The following is a 20,591-nucleotide window of genomic DNA, read 5'->3' on the forward strand; positions in this document are numbered from 1 at the left end:
TCTACCTATACAACATTTTGTGGTGACGAAGGTGGAATCCTGAGAGGAATACAGGCAGCAAGGACTGTGAATCCATTTACACAGCTAACTGATAAGCAGTCAGCTAGACCCACTTAAGAACTTGAGCAACTCCTGTGTTTTAAAAAGAGAGAATTAAAATGAAAATATCTGCTTTTGGGTGTATGGAAGACTTTGATGTTAGTCAACCTGCTTCCTGGGATTCTTATGCAGAACAGCTTTCATTCTATCTTGAAGCAAATAAGACAGCCAATGCTGAACAAAAGCGAGCTGTGCTCTTAACTGTTTGTGGGCCACAGACATTTGCCATAATAAGATCCCTCACTGCTCCTGCCTCACCCAAAACTAAGACATCTGATGAACTTTTAGGATTACTGAAGATACATTTCTCACCAAATCCTTCGGTTATTGTGCAGAGATTTAAATTTCACAAACGAATGCAGCAACCTGGAGAGGGCACTGCCATTTATATTGCAGAACTGCATCATCTTTCTCAAGACTGCAACTTTGGAGATTTTCTAGAGGATATCTTGAGGGATCACCTTGTCTGTGGGGTTTATGATGAAGCACAACAATAATGCCTCCTGTCCGAGCCCAACTTGACATTTGCAATGGCTCAAGAAAAGGCATTAGCCAGTGAGACTGCATCACTACATGTCACAGAACTCAAGAGAGATGTAGATGATGTAAATCCCATCCGGAGCAAGCAGGCTGAGGATTCTGGGCAGCGTCAACAGAACACAAGAAATGCATCCTCCATAAAATCTGCAGATAGGCCCTGGCTTACCTATTCCTGCTCAGGCTGTGGAGGACCGTATCAGCGCTCTCTGTGCAGATTCAAGGATGCAGAGTGCAGGTTTTGCAAGAAGCAGGGTCACCTTGAGCGAGTCTGTCGTTCTAAATCTGTCAGCACAAGGCCAAGGAACTATAACAAAGAGTCAGTCCATGTAGCATCTGTAAGGCCTCAGGCCTGAACCAAGCTATTAGTAGTTTAAGACGGGCTTAGATGATCCATAATGCTCTCTGTCTTTGATTCAGTCAGCTGCTGTTTTCCCTAACAGGCCTCTTGATTTACCAGGATAAGTCAAGGGTCGATAGCGCGGCCTCAGCACATTCCATACTAACGAGCTGCAGTGTCTTATCAGAATGTGCCTGGGAAGCGAAGCTTGTTTGCCTTAAAACTGCAGGTGTCTGTGCTGGGAAAGTTCTGTTTCCCTTCTGACCAAGCGCTGTTAGCCTATGCTGGGAAAGTTGCTGATGAATGCTAACTAATGCTTGCTGCTGCCATGCTGCCTCACTGCTAACATGTATGGTATAAAGCCCATTTTACCCCATGGCTCTGGGTTCAGAGAAGCTGTCTGATCCAACCACTGGGTATGCCTGTGTGCTGTAAGTACTCAATAAAGTCTCCTTGTAAGCAAACCTGGATCTGGCTTATCACTATCTAAATTAAGAGGCCTACTGCAGGGGCAATGCAGCATCTCATGGGGTTGATTATCCACAAGGAGATGAAACTCAACAGCTACATCACATCCAGAAGGTCTGTGGCAAGGAACCCCATGAGTCTGTGTTGTATGCAACAGTGTTAATCAATGGCCGAACGTGCAAAATGGAAGTGGATTCGGGGTCTCAACAGAGACATCTTTAAGCACATATTTTCTGGGACCCTTGCTCCAAAGTTGTCAAGTCCATCATGAATCTGTGTAATTACAGTGCAAAGAAGGTTGATACTGTTGGATGCTGCACAGCACAGTACAGCTCCTTCCAAGGGAAGCTTCCACTTATAATTGTGGAGGGACAGAAGAAAATCCTCTTGGGGAGAAACTGGTTCTCATCAACAGAGATTCGCGTTCAAGGAATTGCCAGAGAGCCAGTGTAGTGTAGTGGTGAGAGTGACGGACTGGGAGCCGGGAGATCTGGGTTCTAGTCCCCGCTCAGCCATGGAAGCTCACTGGGTGACTTTGGGCCAGTCACAGACTCTCAGCCCAACCTACCTCACAGGGTTGTTGTTGTGAGGATACAACGGTGAGGAGGAGGATAATGTAAGCCGCCTTGAGTTCCTTGCAAGAGGGAGAAAAGCGGGGTATAAATGCAATAAATAAATAAATAAAATAAATAAGGAATTCACACCATTACTACAGGTCGGCTTGCAGCAATTGTTAATAAATTTCCAAGGGTATTTTCTGAAGAAATGGGAGAATACAAAAGGAAGCCAGTGTTACTCCATCTGGATTCATCTATTGCACGAATCTGCATGAAAGCCAGGAATGTGCTTTTGTTTTGCGGGAAAAGGTTGAAGAAGAGCTTGAGCATCTCATCAAGGAAGGTGTGTCGGAACCAAAAGGGGGTTGGACAAATTCATGGAGTAGAAGGCTATCAAGGGCTACTAGTCCTGATGGCTATGTGCTACCTCCAGAACCAGAGGCAGTGAGCCTATGTACAACAATTGATAGGGAACATGGGTGGGAGGGTGCTGTTGTGCTCATGCCCTGCTTGTGGGTTCCCAGTCAACAGCTCATTGGCCACTGTGTGAACAGAATGCTGGACTAGATGGACCCTTGGTCTGATCTGGCAGTGCTCTTCTTATATTCTTATGTTCTTAACCAGTTACACAGATCCAGTGGGCTATGCCCATTGTGCCAGTATTAAAGCCTAGGTGAGATTGTGTGGGGATTACAAGTGCACTGTGAATAAGGCACTTAAGCAGCATCCATACCCAGTGTCTGCTGTCAATCAACTCCTTGCTGTTCTTGGTGGAGGGAAGGTCTTTGCAAAACTGGATCTGGCCCAAACATATCAACAGTTGGTCGTCAATGATTCTACAGCAGATGCCCAAACAATAATCACTCATTGAGGGGCATTCCGAGTAAAGTATCTGCAATTCAGAATTTCTGTGGCCTCTGGACTGTTCCAACAATTCATGGAAACCCTACTTTCCGGAATTCCAGGTGTTGTACCATATTTTGACAATGTCCTGCTCATGATATCAACAGAGGAAAACTTGAATGACTTCAAGAAGTCCTCCATTTTGACACATCCGGCATTTATGTAAAAAAGGAGAAATGTGAAATTGGAATCTCCGGCGTAACATTTTTGGGCAATTGTACTGATGCTTCTGGCATTCACCCCACTGATGAAAAAATACGTCCAATTCACGATGCACCTGCTCCAAAAACAAAGCAGGAACTTCAAACCTTTTTGGGACGTCTCAGTTTCTACCATGTGTTTCTTCTGCAAAAGGCTACCACTGCTGAGCCACTGCATTGCTTGCTGGGAAAAGGAATTCCATGGAAATGGACCAGCCAGCATGAGAATGCTTTCCAGAATGTCAAACACCTGTTGAGTTCAAATTCTGTGCTTGTACATTATGATGAAAAAACCCCATTAATCCTTACTACTGATGCTTCTTCGTACGGGGTTGGTGCTGTTCTAAGCAACAAATTTCCAGATGGTACAGAGGTATCAAATGCTTATTATTCAAGGACTATGTCATCCACTGAATGGAACTTTGCACGAATTGACAGAGAAGCTTTGGCTGTTATTGCAGGAGTCAAAAAGTTCCACAACTATCTCTGTGGCCATGCTTTTGAAATATGCACAGACGGCAAGCCTCTTCTAGGAATCTTCTCTCCTGGTAAGCCTACTCCCTGAGTACTACCACCCGCATGCAGCATTGGAGCATTCTGCTCCATGCTTATGATTATACACTTGTCTACAAACCAGGAAAGGCAATAGCTAATGCTGACAGGTTGAGTTGGGTAGCACTTCAAATTCCAGATTATGTTGTACTTCCTCCACTGGAAGTCTTGATGCTTGAAGCCCTTCCTGACCCACCTGTTCAGGCTGAGCAAATTGCTAGACTGACTGCTTCAGTTCCTGTACTGGCTCATGTTTTAAACTGCGTATGGAGGGGATGGCCAGATGAGGAACTGCCAGAGGAATTTAAGCCATTCAAACGCTGTCAGCATGAGATGTTTGCCCATACGGGATGTCTGCTATGGGGAAACCATGTTGTTATTCCAGATACGAGTCGTCAAACCATCTTGACCATGCTGCATATAGCTCATCCAGGGAGCGTTTGCATGAACATGTTGGCCAGGAGCTATGTCTGGTGGCCAGGTATTGATTTAGATCTCGAAAACACTGTAAATGAGTCCCGCATTTGTCAGGCCACTAGGCACAATCCACCAAGGGCACCTATCTTTCCATGGGAAGTGACCAAGCAGCCTTGATCAAGAATCCATATTAATTTTGCAGGAACATTTCAAGGAAAAAACTTCTTGGTTGCGGTAGATCCTCACTCAAAGTGGCTTGAAGTAGTCTTAGTACCATCACAAACAGCTGCTGCAACAATCACAGCACTGAGCCACTTATTTGCAACCCATGGGTTGCCTGATACTATAGTCTCAGACAATGGGATGGCTTTTGCATCTGCTGAATTTAAATCATTTGTGGACAAGAACCTTATTTGGGCTGTCACCATTGCAGACATGTCACCTCATCACCCCGAGTAAATGGCCAAGCTGGACGGATGGTGCAGACAACAAAAGATGCCCTGAAGCGCATTGTGGGAGGAGACTGGCCAACATGCCTTGCCACGTTTCTTATTGCTCAACATATTACTTCTTGTGCAACAACAGGAGTCAGTCCTGCAGTTACTAATGGGGCGGCGTCCAAAAACTTGCCTTGACCATCTCCACCCAGATTTAGCTAAAGACTTACAAAGCAAACGGGAGCAAACTCTAGGTGCTGCCTTCTCAGCTCCTACTCTCCGTTAATTTGCCCCACAAGATCAGATGTTTGATAGGAACTATGGTGCTGGACCGAGATGGGTTCCTTCCTCTATCACTGAGGTAACTGGACCTGTGTCATACAAGGTCCAGTGTGCAGATGGGTCAGTGTGGCATCGCCATGTTGACCAGTTGAGAAGGTGTTCTGGCCAGAGTGGGTTGTCATCAGCTGAGGTAGCTACTGAAGATCTATCTGGAACTGATGTGTTTCTCTCACTGCCAGCTGAAGAACCAGAACCACTAAGTGATGGGATCAATACTCCTTCCTTACCCATGGCAATTATTGAAAGGAAGTCATCTGAGCAAGCTACATCTACTAGTCGTATGCAGAGACGGTGCCATGAAAGGGTACATCATCATTGGTTGGAAGACTATGATAGCTAAGGGGGAGGAATATTATGTATCCTGTGGGGGGGGGGGGTACTGTGGCTTAGTTATTGTTTTGAACCTTGGCAGCTCCTGTAGAGTTGGGAGTAGCAACAGTGGGTGGAGCTTCTGCTAAGTTCTTCACTTCTGTGTGTGATAAATAAGAACAGTTGTGTTTGAGGCCTGCTGATTCTTACAGCCATTCCCTCTACTTATACAACAAACCTCCTTTGCCAATATCCACTTGATGTGCTAAAAATGTGCAGGTGGAAACCTGAAAGGTTTTGTATATAACAAAAGACTGGCCTATGACTGCCAAAATCTTTGCATCTCTCACCATGTCCTCAGTTTCAATTCTAGCTAGGGCGGCGTTATGTGAAGTGCAGAAGTCCTGGCTGGAGGTCCAGTTCCTTTCCTCCTCTGAGAAGAAGTAGCACTTTCCCTGGTATCCAATCCAACCAGGTGGGCAGCATGCAGGATCACAACCAGGACAGCTTGACATCCTAGCCAGTTTTATTCCCAGATCTGAGAAAGAAACAGAGAATTAGACACAGTATCTTATCCACCACCACCCCCTTCTGAAAAGGCAAAACTGGGATCATCAGGCTGCATTAAAGTGCTCCTCTCCCCCTCCCCGTTCTCCACTTGTGGGCTCAGAAAACCCCCAGAATGGATAAGAACACAGGCTTAGTTGGCCTAATGGCATTTCTTCTGCAATCCATTGGCTGGCGGAAAGCGCAGATACCTTGGAAGGCTGGCATTTATTCCTTTGGCCTTGAAACATTTGCTTCTACTGGTGGGAAACAGGGGAGGAACACCCCCTCCCCATATATTTACTGTGTTATAGTTCATTTTCCAGCCACGTCCATCAGATCAATGTTCTTCACAAGGGAACCATCACCTAGAAGGCCATCCCAATGCGGCTGTCGGGTGTTTCCGGCCACTTGTCCTATAAGAAGCTGTATTGGCCTCAGGAGTGTAGCCAAGTCATTTGTACTGTTAGAGGGGCCTAGAGATCCATAATGCTTGCTTAAGTTCATTATTGGTGCAATTTCCATGCTAATAAGCCTCTAAGCATGTGCAGATGAGTCAAAGGGCCGATAATAACCTTCTTGGTGCATTCCTTGCTACTGAGGAGAGTCTTTATCTCTGATGTGCCTGGGAAGCAGAGTTTGTTTACCTTAAAGCTGCAGGTGGCTGTGCTTTAGAACCAAGTGCTGTTAGTTTAGGCTGAGAATGAACGCTAGGGGCATGTGCTGCTGAAATACTGCTTATTGCTAACCTGTAGAGTATAAGACCCATTGTACCCAGTAGCTCGTGGTTCAGAGAAGCTATCTGATCCAACCACTGGGTATGCCTGTGTGCTGTAAGTTACCCAATACAGTACTCCTTCTAAGTAAACCTTTGAGTCTGATTTATCACTATTTTGGCACTTCTAACCTAGTTCAATGCCCACGGCCAGGGCAACACATTTGGCACAGCAAGCAGGGTGTCAAAGATACTGCTATGTTCAGATTCAGAGGGAAGGAGGATCGGGGAGTCGCTGTGTTAAACCGACTCCCAGGCTGGCCACAGGAGGGTCTGTGGGGTCCAGCTGCAAAGCAATTGGCGGTCCTGAGTGGCCCGACTGCACGGCCAGAGGTCGAAGAGGACTGTACCCCAGTGGGTCTGCAAACTGCATTAGAATCTCTGCAGCTGGGAAAGTGACTGGCAAAAGAGAAGCAGCGTGCAGGACCTCTAGCATGGTTATTGCTGACAGCTTTAGGAGCTGTCGGGCAGAAGAAGTCAGAATGGAGAGAGTAAACAGCAGAAAAGCTCAAGGTCGAGCTGAAAGAAGAAGATCTGAGGCTGTTGATTAGAGAAATGTTGCAGGATAGCCTGGCCTGAGTGTGAAGCCAAATGAGTAGCCATTAGACTGGTACGCCGGGGGGGGGGGGGGAGAATTGCCCACAGTGTTCTGAAGAGCGCAACCTCATCACTTCACCTGATTGGGATGAGATCCCTAAGAAGTGGAAACTGAAGATAAAGACCCAGAAGATGATGACACAGAACGGAATAAAGGTGAAGAATCAGTGTGCCCAGAGCACGGGCTAGACCCCCCCTCAGAGCAGAAAGCGTGCCAGAGGACGGTCTCAATGAAGCAGAAAGACCACGTTGAAAATCTTTGTCAAGGTAACAGTGTTTAACTTTGAACTGTACTGGAATTGCATGGAGCCTGTAGCTACTGACCATCAGCTACGTATATGATTTCTGAAGAGTGTAACCATTAAGTTTTGCCATGGGATTCCCTGCAATAAAGAAATCCCACTGATCCGAGTGTCCAGTGTTGGACTGCCTGAGCATGTGTGCTGAAGAGATCAAGAAACCTGGCAGCATGTTCCTGGCCAGGCCACACTCCTGCAAGCTGCAAACAAACTGTGTAAGCTGGGAAACACAACCTGATTGAGAAAAAGAAGATATCGTAGTAGCTGTACCTGTATAGCTGGCTAGCTGATGCTGTAAGTGATGTTACAATTGAAAACTAAGACTGTTTTCCTGTTTGAGACCCCAGCGGAAAAAGCTGACCTGAGTCATTTGTCGCTTCTGACAAGGCAAAGATCTGACTGCCCCGTATCTCATTGTGTCCTGTTTCGAGTTTGGGATTTTACAAATACGAACTGTGAAGCTTTACTGAAGCCCTGCAAATCACCCCTCCGCCTCCCAAAGAAAATTAATGGCTGCGTAAAGAAAGTATGAATTGACCCTCGCCTCCCTGTTAGGCACTTTGTTGCTGTATGCCAGGTTAACGGAGAAGAAAAAGAGCGTATGTGTGTCATGTTATGAATCCCTGGCTAGCCTGTCCAGTGATAGGAAGTCCCAAAAGCTTACTCCTTGTTTAAGAAGTGTTTAAAAGCACAATTGTTGTTCTGTTATTGTTAAGAGCCGTGCAGTTCAAAACTGCCCTGTAACTTTAAGTGTACTTTTGCAGAAGGGTGGGGAAGCAGAGCCGATCTCTCCTTTTCCCCTTGCAAAAGAAATAGTTTTGTTGTTTTTAATGTGTTTGAAATAGCTTAAATTTAGAGATTTCCAGGTAGACCCATTGAAAGCTCAGAAGCCCTGGCAATGTGTTTTTGCAAGCTCTCTAGCTTGGACAGTCGCTTCCCCTCACCAATCTCCGAGCAACTAAGCCGGGACAGTGTGTGGGGGGAGGGGAGTAAGTTTTTAGAGTGAAAGAGATGTTATGAGAGCAAACATAATGTCAAGGCCCAGCATCAGAAATGCAGTGAGGCCTTGTAAGTTATAGTTAAGATTTGATTAGAAGTAGCCTGAAAGAGTTTAAGCCTATTCAGTTTTTAGAATGTCAAAGCAGAGCCAGGGGGAGTCACCCAACTCCCTAGCCGCTGCTAGTTTAGCCTAGAGAGGGAGATGGAGGCTGGAAGACGTCTGGTGAGAACCTGACAGAAGTAGAGTAAGATTTGTAGAAAGGTTGCCCAGGTTGGAGTGTCATGGTTGGGGAGGTGAGCCATGCCATTCTGTTTAGTCAGAAGCCTTGCTGGGAGGCTAAAGGCACTTGTCTATCGAGAGATCTGGAAGGGGTGTAGAGTCACACCTTCCCCTTTGGAACTGGTGCAGCGGTGGAGAGCCTTTGCTGGGGGCATCTTGTCTTTATTGCCCGGGACCTTCTTTGTTTGGAAATGTTTTCCAGTTATGGTGTTAAATTTCAATAAAAGTTTGTTGTGTGTATTTTATGATTTGTTAAATACTATGTAATATTTGTAAACGTTTTTATTGTCAGTTGCAACTCCAAATGACACTGAGTGTAGTTCCCAACCGTGGTGCTGGAGAAGACTCTTGCGAGTCCCCTGGACTGCAAGGAGGTCAAATCAGTCAATCCTAAAGGAAATCAACCCTGAGTGCTCATTGGAAGGACAGATCCTGAAGCTGAAGCTCAAATATTTTGGCCACCTAATGCGAAGAGAAAACTCTCTGGAAAAGACCCTGATGCTGGGAAAGACTGAAGGCAAAAGGAGAAGGGGACGGCAGAGGATGAGATGGCTAGATAGCATCACCGATGCAATGAATATGGACTTGAGCACACTCCGGGAGAGAGCGCAGGACAGGAAGGCCTGGCGTGCTATGGTCCATGGGGTCACGAAGAGTCGGACACGACTGAACGACTGAACAACAACATGGATGCTCCCAGGGTGAATTGGAAGCAGCTGATTATGCCTGGAGCTTACTACCTGGGGGTGGAGTAGTCACAATAATGTAAGAGTTCTTTAAAAGACAATGTGACTAGAAGGCGAAAAAGAGCCTAACCCAAATGTGCATCATCGGGACTAGTGTAAAGCAGAAAAGTTTAAGTAAGCGAGTTTCTGTTGAGACGAAGGCAAACAACCTAACTTGCAGAGAAGACAAGCGAAGGGTTAAAGCTGGTGCATGGCACAGAGAGTTTTATGTAGAAAGTTTGAAACATGATCTGCAGAACAGGCAGGTCAGAAAGAGAGAGAGAAAGATTTCTCTTCCCAGAGGGGAGGGGGGTAATAATAGCCCACCTCTGGGCTGGTACATACAAGCAAAGTGAGAAAATACATCACCTCGAAGAGGAGTCCTTTTCCGACCTGATTTCAGATGGGTTTCAAGGGATCAGGGGGTGGTGGAAGCAAGTGGTTGCAATAATTCTGACTGTTATTGGCTGCTTTTTGGCTTTGTGTGCTTGCTTATATGGCTATCGCATTTAAAGTATACCTTTAAATAGATGTCAACCCCCTGGTGATCAAGTGGCAAGGCAGACTGTTATCAGCCTTTGCTCATCTAGGGGTGGAATGTATTCAGCACCCAAGGCTGGGGCACCACAGAAGCTACTGACACACCTCCATGGATGCTGTGATTCTGGAGAACAGTGCTTAGCTGCGCTATGGAAAGCTGGCAACAGCTTGGCCCAGGCACTGGGACTGCTCCCTGTCACAGAGACTGGAGCTTCAGCAAGGCTCTCTCAAGTTTGTTACAATGACCGAACACCAGGGAAGGACCAAATCTGTGACTCTGAATTGCAAGCAGAGGACATACAGCTGCATGAACTCAACAGGGTGAGGAGAAATTTCAAGGAAATGGTACCAAAATTCAGGGTACTTACTTACCAGCTATAGCAATGGTGAGGATGACAACCATAGTTGATAACAGACCAATTACACCAATATATACATGCCATCTCTGGTTGCTGTTGACTGCTCCATCAAAACATTTTGCTTTCTCATGCCAGTTTCTTCTCTTTTCCCCTAGGACAGCATTTGTTTGATACTGGTTAGAATGCTGGCCTACGACTGGGGAGATTCAGCTTTAAATCCCTATTTGTCCAGAAAGCTCACTCAGTACCTCAGGCCAGTCACTGTCTCCCAGCCTAACCCACCAAACAGGGTTGTTGTGAGGATACAATGGGGGGAGACCCTCAAATCCCAGCCTGAATTCCTTGGAGGAAGGGTGAGATAAAAACAGCAGCAGCAGCATCATATCAGCCAATGCTGTTTTGCCACTCCCTGCACAGGGGACCCTTCCTCAGTGGATACATTTTGTGCACCTCTTCAACCCTTGACTTCGGCCACCACCATGCATAGGGACGTCGCTAGGTTCTTAAAAGTTTTGGGGGCCAATTTCACTGGCATCAATGGAAGGTTTTTTCCTAGGCTTATTTGGCATGCGGGGGGGGGGGGAGGGGATTGTGGCTGCAGGGGCACAGTGCACAGGTCGGAAAGGGTTAACCCTTCACTTTCCAATTGTGATCATCTTGCAAACTCCCCCCTGCATGGCAGCTAAGCTTAGAAAAGACCTTACATGGCAGCTAAGCTTAGAAAAGCTTGGCACCATTGGCACCAACAGAAAGCTTTTTCTAAGCTTAGATGCATGGGGAGTGGAGAGGCATTACAGCATGTCAGGAGGGGGCTATCACTTCCCTCCCCAACGTCACCCCCCCTTGAAAACCGCCCCCTGCATAGCAATTAAGCTGAGGAAAAAACTTTCAATTGCCACCAATGGACACTTAGGGCTCTGAGAAATAGATTTGGGGCTGTGGGAAATAGATTCAGGGCTGGGGCGCCATGAGCCCTAGAAACGGCCTTGTGTAAGCTTGCTGTTTGTGATCCTTCCACCAAAAGAAAGGGGGAAGATAATGGGAAATTGGGTGCCATACAGAAGCACATCACTCCAGTGTGCAGCTGCTGTAAAAAAGGCAAACTCCATGTTAGGCATAATTAGAAAAGGGATTGAGAATAACATTGCCAATATTGGACTGCCCCATACAAATCTATGGTGTGACCACACTTGGAATACTGTGTACAGTTCTGGTCACCACACCTAAAAAAAGATATTGTAGAGCTGGAAAAAGTGCGGAAAAGGGCAACTAAAATGATCAAGGGGTTGGAGCATCTCCCCTATGAGGGCAGGTTACAACAGCTGGGATTGTTTAGCTTGGAAAAAAGGAGGATAAGGTGAGACATGATAGAGGTCTACAAAATTATGCACGATATGGAGAATGTGGATAGAGACCTTTTTCTCCCTCTCTCAAAATTACTAGAATCTGGAGTCATCCCATGAAGCTGATTGGTGGGAGATTCAGGACAGATAAAAGGACAGACTTCTTCACACAACGCATAGCTAAACTATGGAATTCGCTACCACAAGACGTACTGATGGCCACCAATTTGGATGTCTTTAAAAGGGGGTTAGAGGAGAAGTTTATCAATGGCTACTAGTCCTGATGGCTATGTGCTACCTCCAGTAACAGAGGCAGTATGCCTATGTACACCAGTTGTTGGAGACCATGGGTGGGGCAGTGCTGTTGCACGCATGTCTTGCTTGTGGCTTCTTGGTTGACAGCTAGTTGGCGATTGTGTGAACAGAATGCAAGACTAGATGGACCCTTGGTCTGATCCAGCAGGGCTCTTCTAATGATCATACCGACCAGTCCCAGTTAGAAGACTAGCAATTCTGTTTTGAACTAACTGGCATTTCTGAAACATCTTCAAAGGTAGTCCCACCTACAATACATTGCAGCAATCCACCTGAGAAGTTACCACAACGTGGATAACTGTCCCTAGGCTATCTCTGTTCGGATAAGGTTGCAGCTGGTATATCAACCTAAACTGATAAAAGGCACTCCTGGTCACCAGGGCCACCTGGGTTCCAAGTGACAATGATGGATCCAGGCGTACCATCGAACTGCATGCCTGATCTTTCAGGGCAAATGCAACCCCCTCTAGGGCAGGTTGGATGCCACTCAACCAGGCAGACAAATCACCTGCTAACAGTACTTCCACTTTGTCTGAATTGAGCTTCAGTTTGTTGGCCCCCATCCACTCCATTACCCTGCTCAGGAACAGATTCAGAATATCCACTGCCTCCCCTGGGTTTGATGAAAAGGAGAGGTAGAGCTGGGTGTCATCAGCATATTGATGGCACCTCAGTAAACATTGCCGGATAACCTCCCCCAGCAGGTTCGTGTAGGTTTTGAACAGCATGGAAGATAAAACAGAGCCCTGTGGAACCCAGCACAACCTTCTCGAAGCAACCATCTAAGCAGGAAGGGAACCACTGTAAAACAGTGCCCCGAACTCCCAACCCATGCAGCTGCCTCAGAAGGATACTATGGTCAATGCTGGATTGAAATGGATCTAGAAAATCAACTTCATCCAAGAATGTATGGAGTTGATCAGCAACCACGCGCTCGAGCATCTTGCCCAAGAAAGGGATGTTAGCAACCAGCCTATAGTTGTTCTCCTCTTCTGGGTCCAGGTTAGGTTTCTTCAGAAGTGGCCTGCTTACTGCCCTTTTAAGGAGGCTGGTGCCACCCCCTCTCTCAAGGAGGAATTTACAACCTCTTAGACCCAACCAGCCATCCTCTTCTTATTAGATGTAACAACCCAAGTTGGACAAGGGCCGAGCATACAAGTGGTCAGTTGAATTTGTCCAAGCATCTTGTCTGCATCCCCAGGTCTCATCCAATACAGCTGGACCAGACGGTGCTCTGGATATCTCCATTAATGGAACCATGCTAATAGAGGAGTCCAAGTCATGCCAAATATGAGTGATTTGTCAAAGTGTTGTGCAAATTTATCACAGTGAGCTTAATCAGTGTTTAGAGAAATGAAACCAAAAGATACTATTTGCAGGATCACTGCAGCCCACTGCGGCTGCATGTGAAGGTGGCTATTCTGAATATTCAACACCAGGGGTGCCACGGTTTGTAGTGTTGTCTGAACCAGGGCCGCAGGGGTGAATTTAAGGTCAAATAACCCACAGTCTGTTTACCCTCAAAGACCTTCTGCCTGGGTTCAGAGGACAGGACAAACTATGGCAACCTCCCACAGGGGGATGAATATTCAAACTGGCTGCCCGTATGCACTGCAACCTGCCACAGTAGGTTGCAGTGATCATGCAAACCAGGTCAAAGTCTCTGTATACATATTGTATCTAAAACACGAGGTGCTGAAGAAGTCTCATTCTGAGGATGGATGCAGTTCTGTTAGCTTTGGAGGGAAGCCTGCTTCACCTCGGGAAGCAACAGAACTGGACTGAAGTAGCCCAATTCTGCTTAGACTTAATCGGCATCTGATACATATTCCTACTCTGAATTCCTTGTCTCTTTGCTACTTGGTCCCAGGCTGCAGTTACCTGATTTCTCACTTGGCTCTGGATTCACATTAGAGTTAATTAAATTCACCACGTGGTGCACATCTGCTTCGGTTGGCATTTTTCCTCAGCTGAGATGCTGGGCTATCAGCGAACATACACAAACTGGTGAAAAACACCGTACTCGAGACACAATTCTAGTTACACGCAGAGCTTCTAACCTCGGCCATCTGAAATCAGAAATGAAGCAATTAGGACACCCAAAAAAGAACAAAAGGCTCAAAACAGTTTATTTATTTGGCAGTTTATTTATCTCATTTATAAAATTATTTTTATCCTCTCTATAATAGTGTTTCCAGAGTAGATATGGGGACAGCGCTTGCATCTGGCATAGCTGCAAGCTCTGGTCCTTGTGTTTGTACTAGGGCTGTGCATCGCTTTGGTGCCAAGTCCGAATACTGAAGCAAATTGGGCTGTTTTGTGGGGTGCCTCAGTGAGATCCAAAGCGGATCAGACCAGCGCCGAGGTGGTCTGAAGCGAAGCAGGTCACCGCTGAAGTGCCTCGGTCCACCTCGGTGATTCAGAGCAATTCCAATGCCTTCTGAAGGACAGCCTGTCTCTAAATTTATCAACTTGTGAAAGAGAGGAGGAGGAGGAGGAGGGAGGGAGGGAGGGAGGGAGGGAACTTTGGCAAACTCTAGTGGCCAAATAAGGGCTGAACATAACCCACCAGTCTCCAATCAGTGACAGTGGTGGTGGTGGGGAAACTGTATATTCAGCCTGCATTTGTTTCATTGCGAGAGAGAGTGCGTGAGAGCTGGCTAGAGTTGATTAGCTGGCTAGCTCTGTGGTGCGTGTGTGTGTTGTACTGCAGCTCTGTTGTTCTTTTTCTTTCCCACCCAGTCTTTCTCAATTAAACTATTTCTTAGTAGTTGTCTTTCTGTCTTTCTCTCTCTCTCTCTCTTTCTTTCTAGATCCTTTCTTTAAAAAACAATATATAAAAATGTATATTAAAAAAGTACTTTTCTTTCCTTGTTCTTGGCTCCCCCCTTCTTAATTCCTACATTCCTTCCCCTGAAGTCTATATCTTTTCCCTAAAAAAAACACAAAAACCCTCCTTTTCTTTGCTTGTACGTAGTTCTGTATTTGCTTTTCTTTTCCTTGTGTGCGTGCATGCGTGCTGCTCTAGCCCAACTTACTCCATGCTTTTTCTCTCAAGAATACAGTTCTTGAGAGATGAACCACAGATCATGGGAGCTAGCATGTTTTTTCCCATTTTGGCCTGCTATATTCCATAGTTTATCTCCATGGAGTATAGTCAGCTAGAGCCGCAGAAAATGCCCTAGCCTTCCGTACCCTCTCATTTCCCTCTTATCAGAAATAGGGTGGCGGTGGTGGTCAACTTTCTCTCCCTCCGCAAGTGATCCTGACGCTGGCAAGATCACTGTTTCCCCTCTGCTAGCAGCAGTGGAAAACAGCAATCTGTTCCCCACAGCCTAGCTAATGGATGATCAACTGGGATGCACTGAACAGCCCCCAGGGAACCCAGGAAGTGGCCATGAGCCATGTATGTCCCAGCAGTTGGCCACATGTGACCTAAACAAGCTGAAGAATACTGTCTTACCTTGTTTCAGGATGGTTCTGTGCTGGGAAAAATTAAAACTATCAATTAGCAAAGCCTAGCAAGCTCCCCTCAAACCCACAATTGCTCCTATGCCCCCAAGATGCCAGGTTAAAAAACTAGGGGAAAAAACTAGTCTGTCTCACACAAAGAGTAAAGAAACCACCAATTTGTTGAGGATGTCAATATATATATATATATAAAATTTGTATTTATAGTTTATTTCTGTAGTGGAAGCCATGAGGTCGTGAGGCACAAGAGAGAGCACGCACACCAGCCACTGCACGCAAGGCACCCTGCTGACTGACCAAGTGAAGTCTAAAGTGGAATTTACTCCCTTGGGGATGGGACGGAGAACTGGGGAGGTGGGTGGGAGATGTCACGCCAGCTGCAACAACAGGATATGCTTGTGCTCCCTGTAGAGTAAGATCTTTTCTATGCGAGGTTCTTAATCGGATTTTAACCCGCGTTATCTACTTTTGATTTTGTCAGAATGCACTACGTGAGGAGACTGCCCTTTCCTGCATTTGCACTGCATACAGTCTAGCTGGCGCTGTGGTTACAGCGGAATAGCACAAATACACAAGCGGAAATCCCGCTTTCTTGCGCTTTTCCAGTTAAATGCCGCTTGGCCTCCAAACGAAGGGAAACGGCCTCCCCTCCGCCCCGCCCCGCCCCGCCCCTGCAAACACAGAAGCTCGCCCAGCGCCTTCGCTTCGCGCTAGGCCAAGCGGGAAGCGCTTCTGCCTCGTCTGCACAAAGAACGAGGGGGGCCTTTTCCCACGGAATAACGGGCGTGTCCCCGTTTTTGTCTGGGCGCGCCACGCTCTGCTTGGTTTCTCCCCTCTGGCTTGGAAACTGTGTGTGTGGGGGGGGGGGGGGAATCACGCAATCCAGCTCCCTCCGGCTGTCCTCCGCAGACTCCGTTCCAGGCGCGCTGCCTGCAGCCGTCCCAGGCCTCAGCGGTGCCGCGCGGCTTCACGCCCGCCCGCCCGCCCTCCCGCGCGGCCCGGGCTCCGCTCTGTCGTAATCCTCCCCTTCCCCTGCGCCCGGACTCTCCCCTCTTTCTCTTACCTCCCCGCCCCGCGCAAGGCAATTCGGGCGCCTTGCCGACCGCCCCCTCGCCACGCTCGCAAGCAAGGATCGGTGGCGCTTTCCGAGCGCGCGCAGCGACTTCTCTCCGGTGTAGCGAAAACCGAAAGTCGCAAAGACGCGCCCCCATCCGCCCCTCGGTCGTTTTTGTCCGTCTCTGCCTCCCCAGGAGGCAGCCGCGAGTTCGGTTCAGTGAGCTCGGCGGGGAGCCAGTGGGGGATAGGAGCACGAACTCTGTTCGCGCCCCAGGGTCTACAGTGGCTTCTATTTTCTAGAAGAAACTAGAAGAATAGAAGCTTCTTTTATTTTCTGGTTTGTGTTAGCAAACCAAACAGGATTTTAATCCTCTGTGGGGAAGGGAGAGAGCGAGCAAGCCAGGCACTGGGAGACAACGCCGACCCTGTAGTTGTATGGGTTATTATCCTAGATTAATAATAATTAAGAGGTATTGGCCAGAAATACTGGGAAGCACAATAGGATACTGTTACTGGAAAACAACACATTACATACGTTTCCTAGGAAAAATAAACCAAATGCGCAGTTACAAGGTGGGGGATACGTGGCTCAACAACACTGCAAGCGAGAAGGATCTTGGAATTGTTGTCGATCACAAGCTGAATATGAGCCATCAATGTGATGTGGCTGCAAACAAGGCAAATGCTATTTGGGGCTGCATTCATAGAAGCATCGCTTCCAAATCCCGGGAAGTACTAGTTCCCCTCTACTCAGCACTGGTTAGGCCTCATCTGGAGTACTGTGTTCAGTTCTGGGCACCACACTTAAGAAGGATGCAGACAAACTGGAGAGGGTTCAGAGGAGGGAAACAAAGCCCTATGGAAACAAAGTCCTATGGGGAGAGACTGAAAGAACTGGGCATGTTTGGCCTTGAGAAGAGAAGACCGAGGGGAGATATGATAGCGCTCTTCAAGTACTTGAAAGGTTGTCACAGACAGGAAGGCCAGGATCTCTATCATCCCAGAGTGCAGGACACAGAATCATGGGCTCAAGTGACAGGAAGCCAGATTCCGGCTGCACATCAGGAGAATCTTCCTGACTGTTAGAGCAATACGACAGTGGAACCAATTACCTAGGGAGGTGGTGGGCTCTCCAATACTGGAGGCGTTCAAGATGAGGCTGGACAGTCATCTGTCAGGGATACTGTGTGTGACTTGGATTCCTGCATTGAGCAGGGGGTTGTACTCGATGGTCTTGTAGGCCCCTTCCAACCCTACTATTCTATGATTCTATGAAGCTCTTTTACTGCTTCTCGGGTTTGACTCCTGGAATAATTATGGCTCGGAGTACAGCCCATTCTCTGCCTATCTGCCTTGGTTTCTAGCCTCGCAGTTAGCTCTGGACTCAGTTTTTGGACATTCTTTCCCAAACGCTGCCCACCACAAAAGCTGTAAGATCCAGTGGTGCAGCTAGGTAATTTTAAGCCCTAGATTTATTTAATGGTCTTATGGGGTGGGGGGGCTTCAGACGACCTTGTGTATAACTTCAGTTGTGAATGATGCAACTAACATTTTTCTTGCCCCCACCCCATTCCTGCCCTGATTTTAAAAAAATAAGAAACTAAAACAAGGGTCCATGAAATCAAAAAGGGAGCCTCATGATTTCATATGATTTTTTAAAGAGTCGTCACCCCTCCCCCAAACCACCAGCCAATCACAGAGCACATCTGTCTCCACAGACTGAATCAGAAAAATCTCGGATCCATCACTTGTGGGTGCAGCCATGGCACAGAAGCAGGGATCCTTGGCAGGGATCCTCTTGATTTCATATGAGTTTTGCGGAGCAAATCCCCCAAACCACCATCATATCACAGAACACATCTGCCTCCACGGACAGAATCAGAAAAATCATGGATTCGCCATTTGTGGACACAGCCACAGTGCAAAAACTTGATGCGAGGCAGGGATCCTCATGATTTTTACAAGAAATATACCCCAAACCACCATCATACCACAGAGCACATTTGCCTCTGTGGCCTGAACCAGAAAAATCATGGATCCGTGACTCATGGGTGCAGCCACGGTGCAGAAACAGCGATCCGAGGCAGGGGTCCTCTTGATTTTGTATGATTTTTATGGAGCAAACCCCCCAGACCACCATCATATCACTTGAGTAAATCTGCCTCCAGGGACTGAACCAGAAAAATCATGGATGCACCACTCGTGGGCACAGCCAGCGTGCAAAAACAGGGATCCTTTACAGGGATCCTCTTGATTTCATATGATTTGTGCAGAGCAAATCCCCCAAACCACCATCATATCACACAGCACATCTACCTCCGGCAACTGAACCAGAAAAATCACGGATTTGCCACTCGTGTGTGTAGCCATGGAGCAAAAACAGGGTTCAAAGGCAGGGATCCCCAGGGATCCTCATGATTTTTACAAGAAACACACCTCCATAGCTCACATGGATGCCCATGTACTGAATGAATTACCGATCCTGTACTTGACTATTCCGCTACAATACAAAACCATTGATTCAAGGCATGTATCCTAAGAACCGAACCTTAAAAATCCTGAATCCTGTAATCACTTTTTTAAACCCTGGGTTTTTAAGAATGAGTGAGCATGCTAATGCATGCTGCCTGATCTCCTTCTGTGAGTGAGAGCAGCTAAATAATCCAGGAATGTTTCGTCCTTGGGTTGTTTGTCGTGATGTGTAAACAAGGAATTCTGGCTTGTCTCTTCCAGAACAAGCCTGAGAAATAACCCCAAACCAAACCGTGGCTTATTTCTCTGGGTTGATCGTGAATAGGCAAACCAGAGTTCTTAGTTTCATGTCACAACTGGTTGTTTTGGTGTCCCCACTCACAGCAGAGGCGATCAGGCAGTGTTCACCAGCATGCTGCCACACGCACAACCCAGGATTGTTTTGATATGTTTACCAGGTCTCTTTCTCCAAATCCATAATCAAATCAGCTCTCATCCTTCTATACTCACTGGGCTCTAAAAAGCATGTATCCATTGGAACAAGGTGTTCCCACAACAACAACAACAGGTATATGAGGAAGGGATCCTCATGAATCATCTTAATAGTTTTTACATGGAACACCTAAAATCAAATGCTAAGTCATACTTTGTACCCTTATCTATGGAGTGCACCACAAAAATCAGCCCCACTAAGTAATCATAATGATATAAAAATCTAACTCTGAGGCACGGGATCTAATGGATCTTCATGGTTTTTGGAGGCATGCCCACCATCTAATTACAGCTCACATCTACCTGTAGGTAATCCAATGCAAGTAGGGATGTGCAGATTCTGTTAGATCCTTTCCGTCTGTGTTTGTCAGGTGTCTTTAATTCCGTTGGCCACTCATTGACGGAACTGGATTACTTTCTACGAGAATTATCTTCCACTTGTGCAAATGCACATTCTCACCAATGCTCATGAGCACTAATGTGCATAATGCATTATTGCAAGTACGCATTAGCGCTAATGAGCAGTAATGCAAATCTCCCCCAAAAGTAAACAAATGGTGTGGAAGTCCACAGAATCCACGCAGAAGAAGCCGGTTCGCAGCAGAATCCGCAGGTCAGATAAATAGAAATCTGAACTCATTTGAATCCATTGCAGATTTTGCAAACATCCCTAACTAAAAGTATGTTATTTTATTTCTCTGCTCTTTTCCTGCTAAGAAGTGGCAAGTCAGTTAGCAATACAATATAAATTAGCAATACAACATCAACAATTACAACATAAAATAATAATATACAAAACAGCACCAATATGTTATTGTATAATAATATACAAAACAGCACCAATGTCTGTAAAGACAGCAAATATACCGATTCAGGGGGATAAAACCATCATTAAAAGCCTGGTGAACAAGGATGCTCTAGTCTTCACCATTTCTCAGAAGGTGGAATGAAAGGAGGCCAGGGACATCTCCCATGGGAGATGGTTTCAAAGCTTTGTTGCCAACACAGCAAAGCTCCTGTCTGTTGTACTAATGAAACTAACCTCAGACAATGGCAGAATGTGAAGCGGAATTTTCCCCCCAGATTTTAAACAGGTTGGCTTGATCACATGGAGGCACATGGTCCTTCACATAATATTGGTTGAGTCTGGTAATGCTTCAA

The 20,591-nt window shown here is 46.6% G+C and overlaps 1 protein-coding gene across 4 annotated transcripts in view; it reads right to left on the reverse strand.

The window, feature by feature from the left end:
• Nucleotides 1–16,613, reverse strand: part of LOC146355310 (C-type lectin domain family 2 member D-like) — a 47,204-nt gene extending 30,591 nt beyond the window's left edge. For 3 of the 4 annotated variants that reach the window (XR_014787149.1, XM_084830449.1, XM_084830447.1), the window contains exons 1-4: nucleotides 16,474–16,613; nucleotides 13,821–14,008; nucleotides 10,295–10,432; nucleotides 5,512–5,699 (exon numbers count right to left, since the gene is read on the reverse strand). Coding sequence is in view for 3 of the 4 variants with exons in the window: in XM_084830449.1 (XP_084686575.1) it covers nucleotides 5,512–5,699; nucleotides 10,295–10,432; nucleotides 13,821–13,899 (405 nt within the window). In the remaining variant the exon portion in view is untranslated. Of the gene's footprint in view, nucleotides 1–5,511; nucleotides 5,700–10,294; nucleotides 10,433–13,820; nucleotides 14,009–15,402; nucleotides 16,429–16,473 lie in introns of those variants that run through there. The other variant, XM_084830448.1, reaches the window with a different exon arrangement.
• Nucleotides 16,614–20,591: the final 3,978 nt, after the last annotated feature.

This window comes from Heloderma suspectum, chromosome 2, assembly GCF_057233095.1.
Source record: "Heloderma suspectum isolate Gila_16-S chromosome 2, 16-S_ref, whole genome shotgun sequence".
In the NCBI taxonomy this organism is placed as follows: domain Eukaryota; kingdom Metazoa; phylum Chordata; class Lepidosauria; order Squamata; family Helodermatidae; genus Heloderma; species Heloderma suspectum.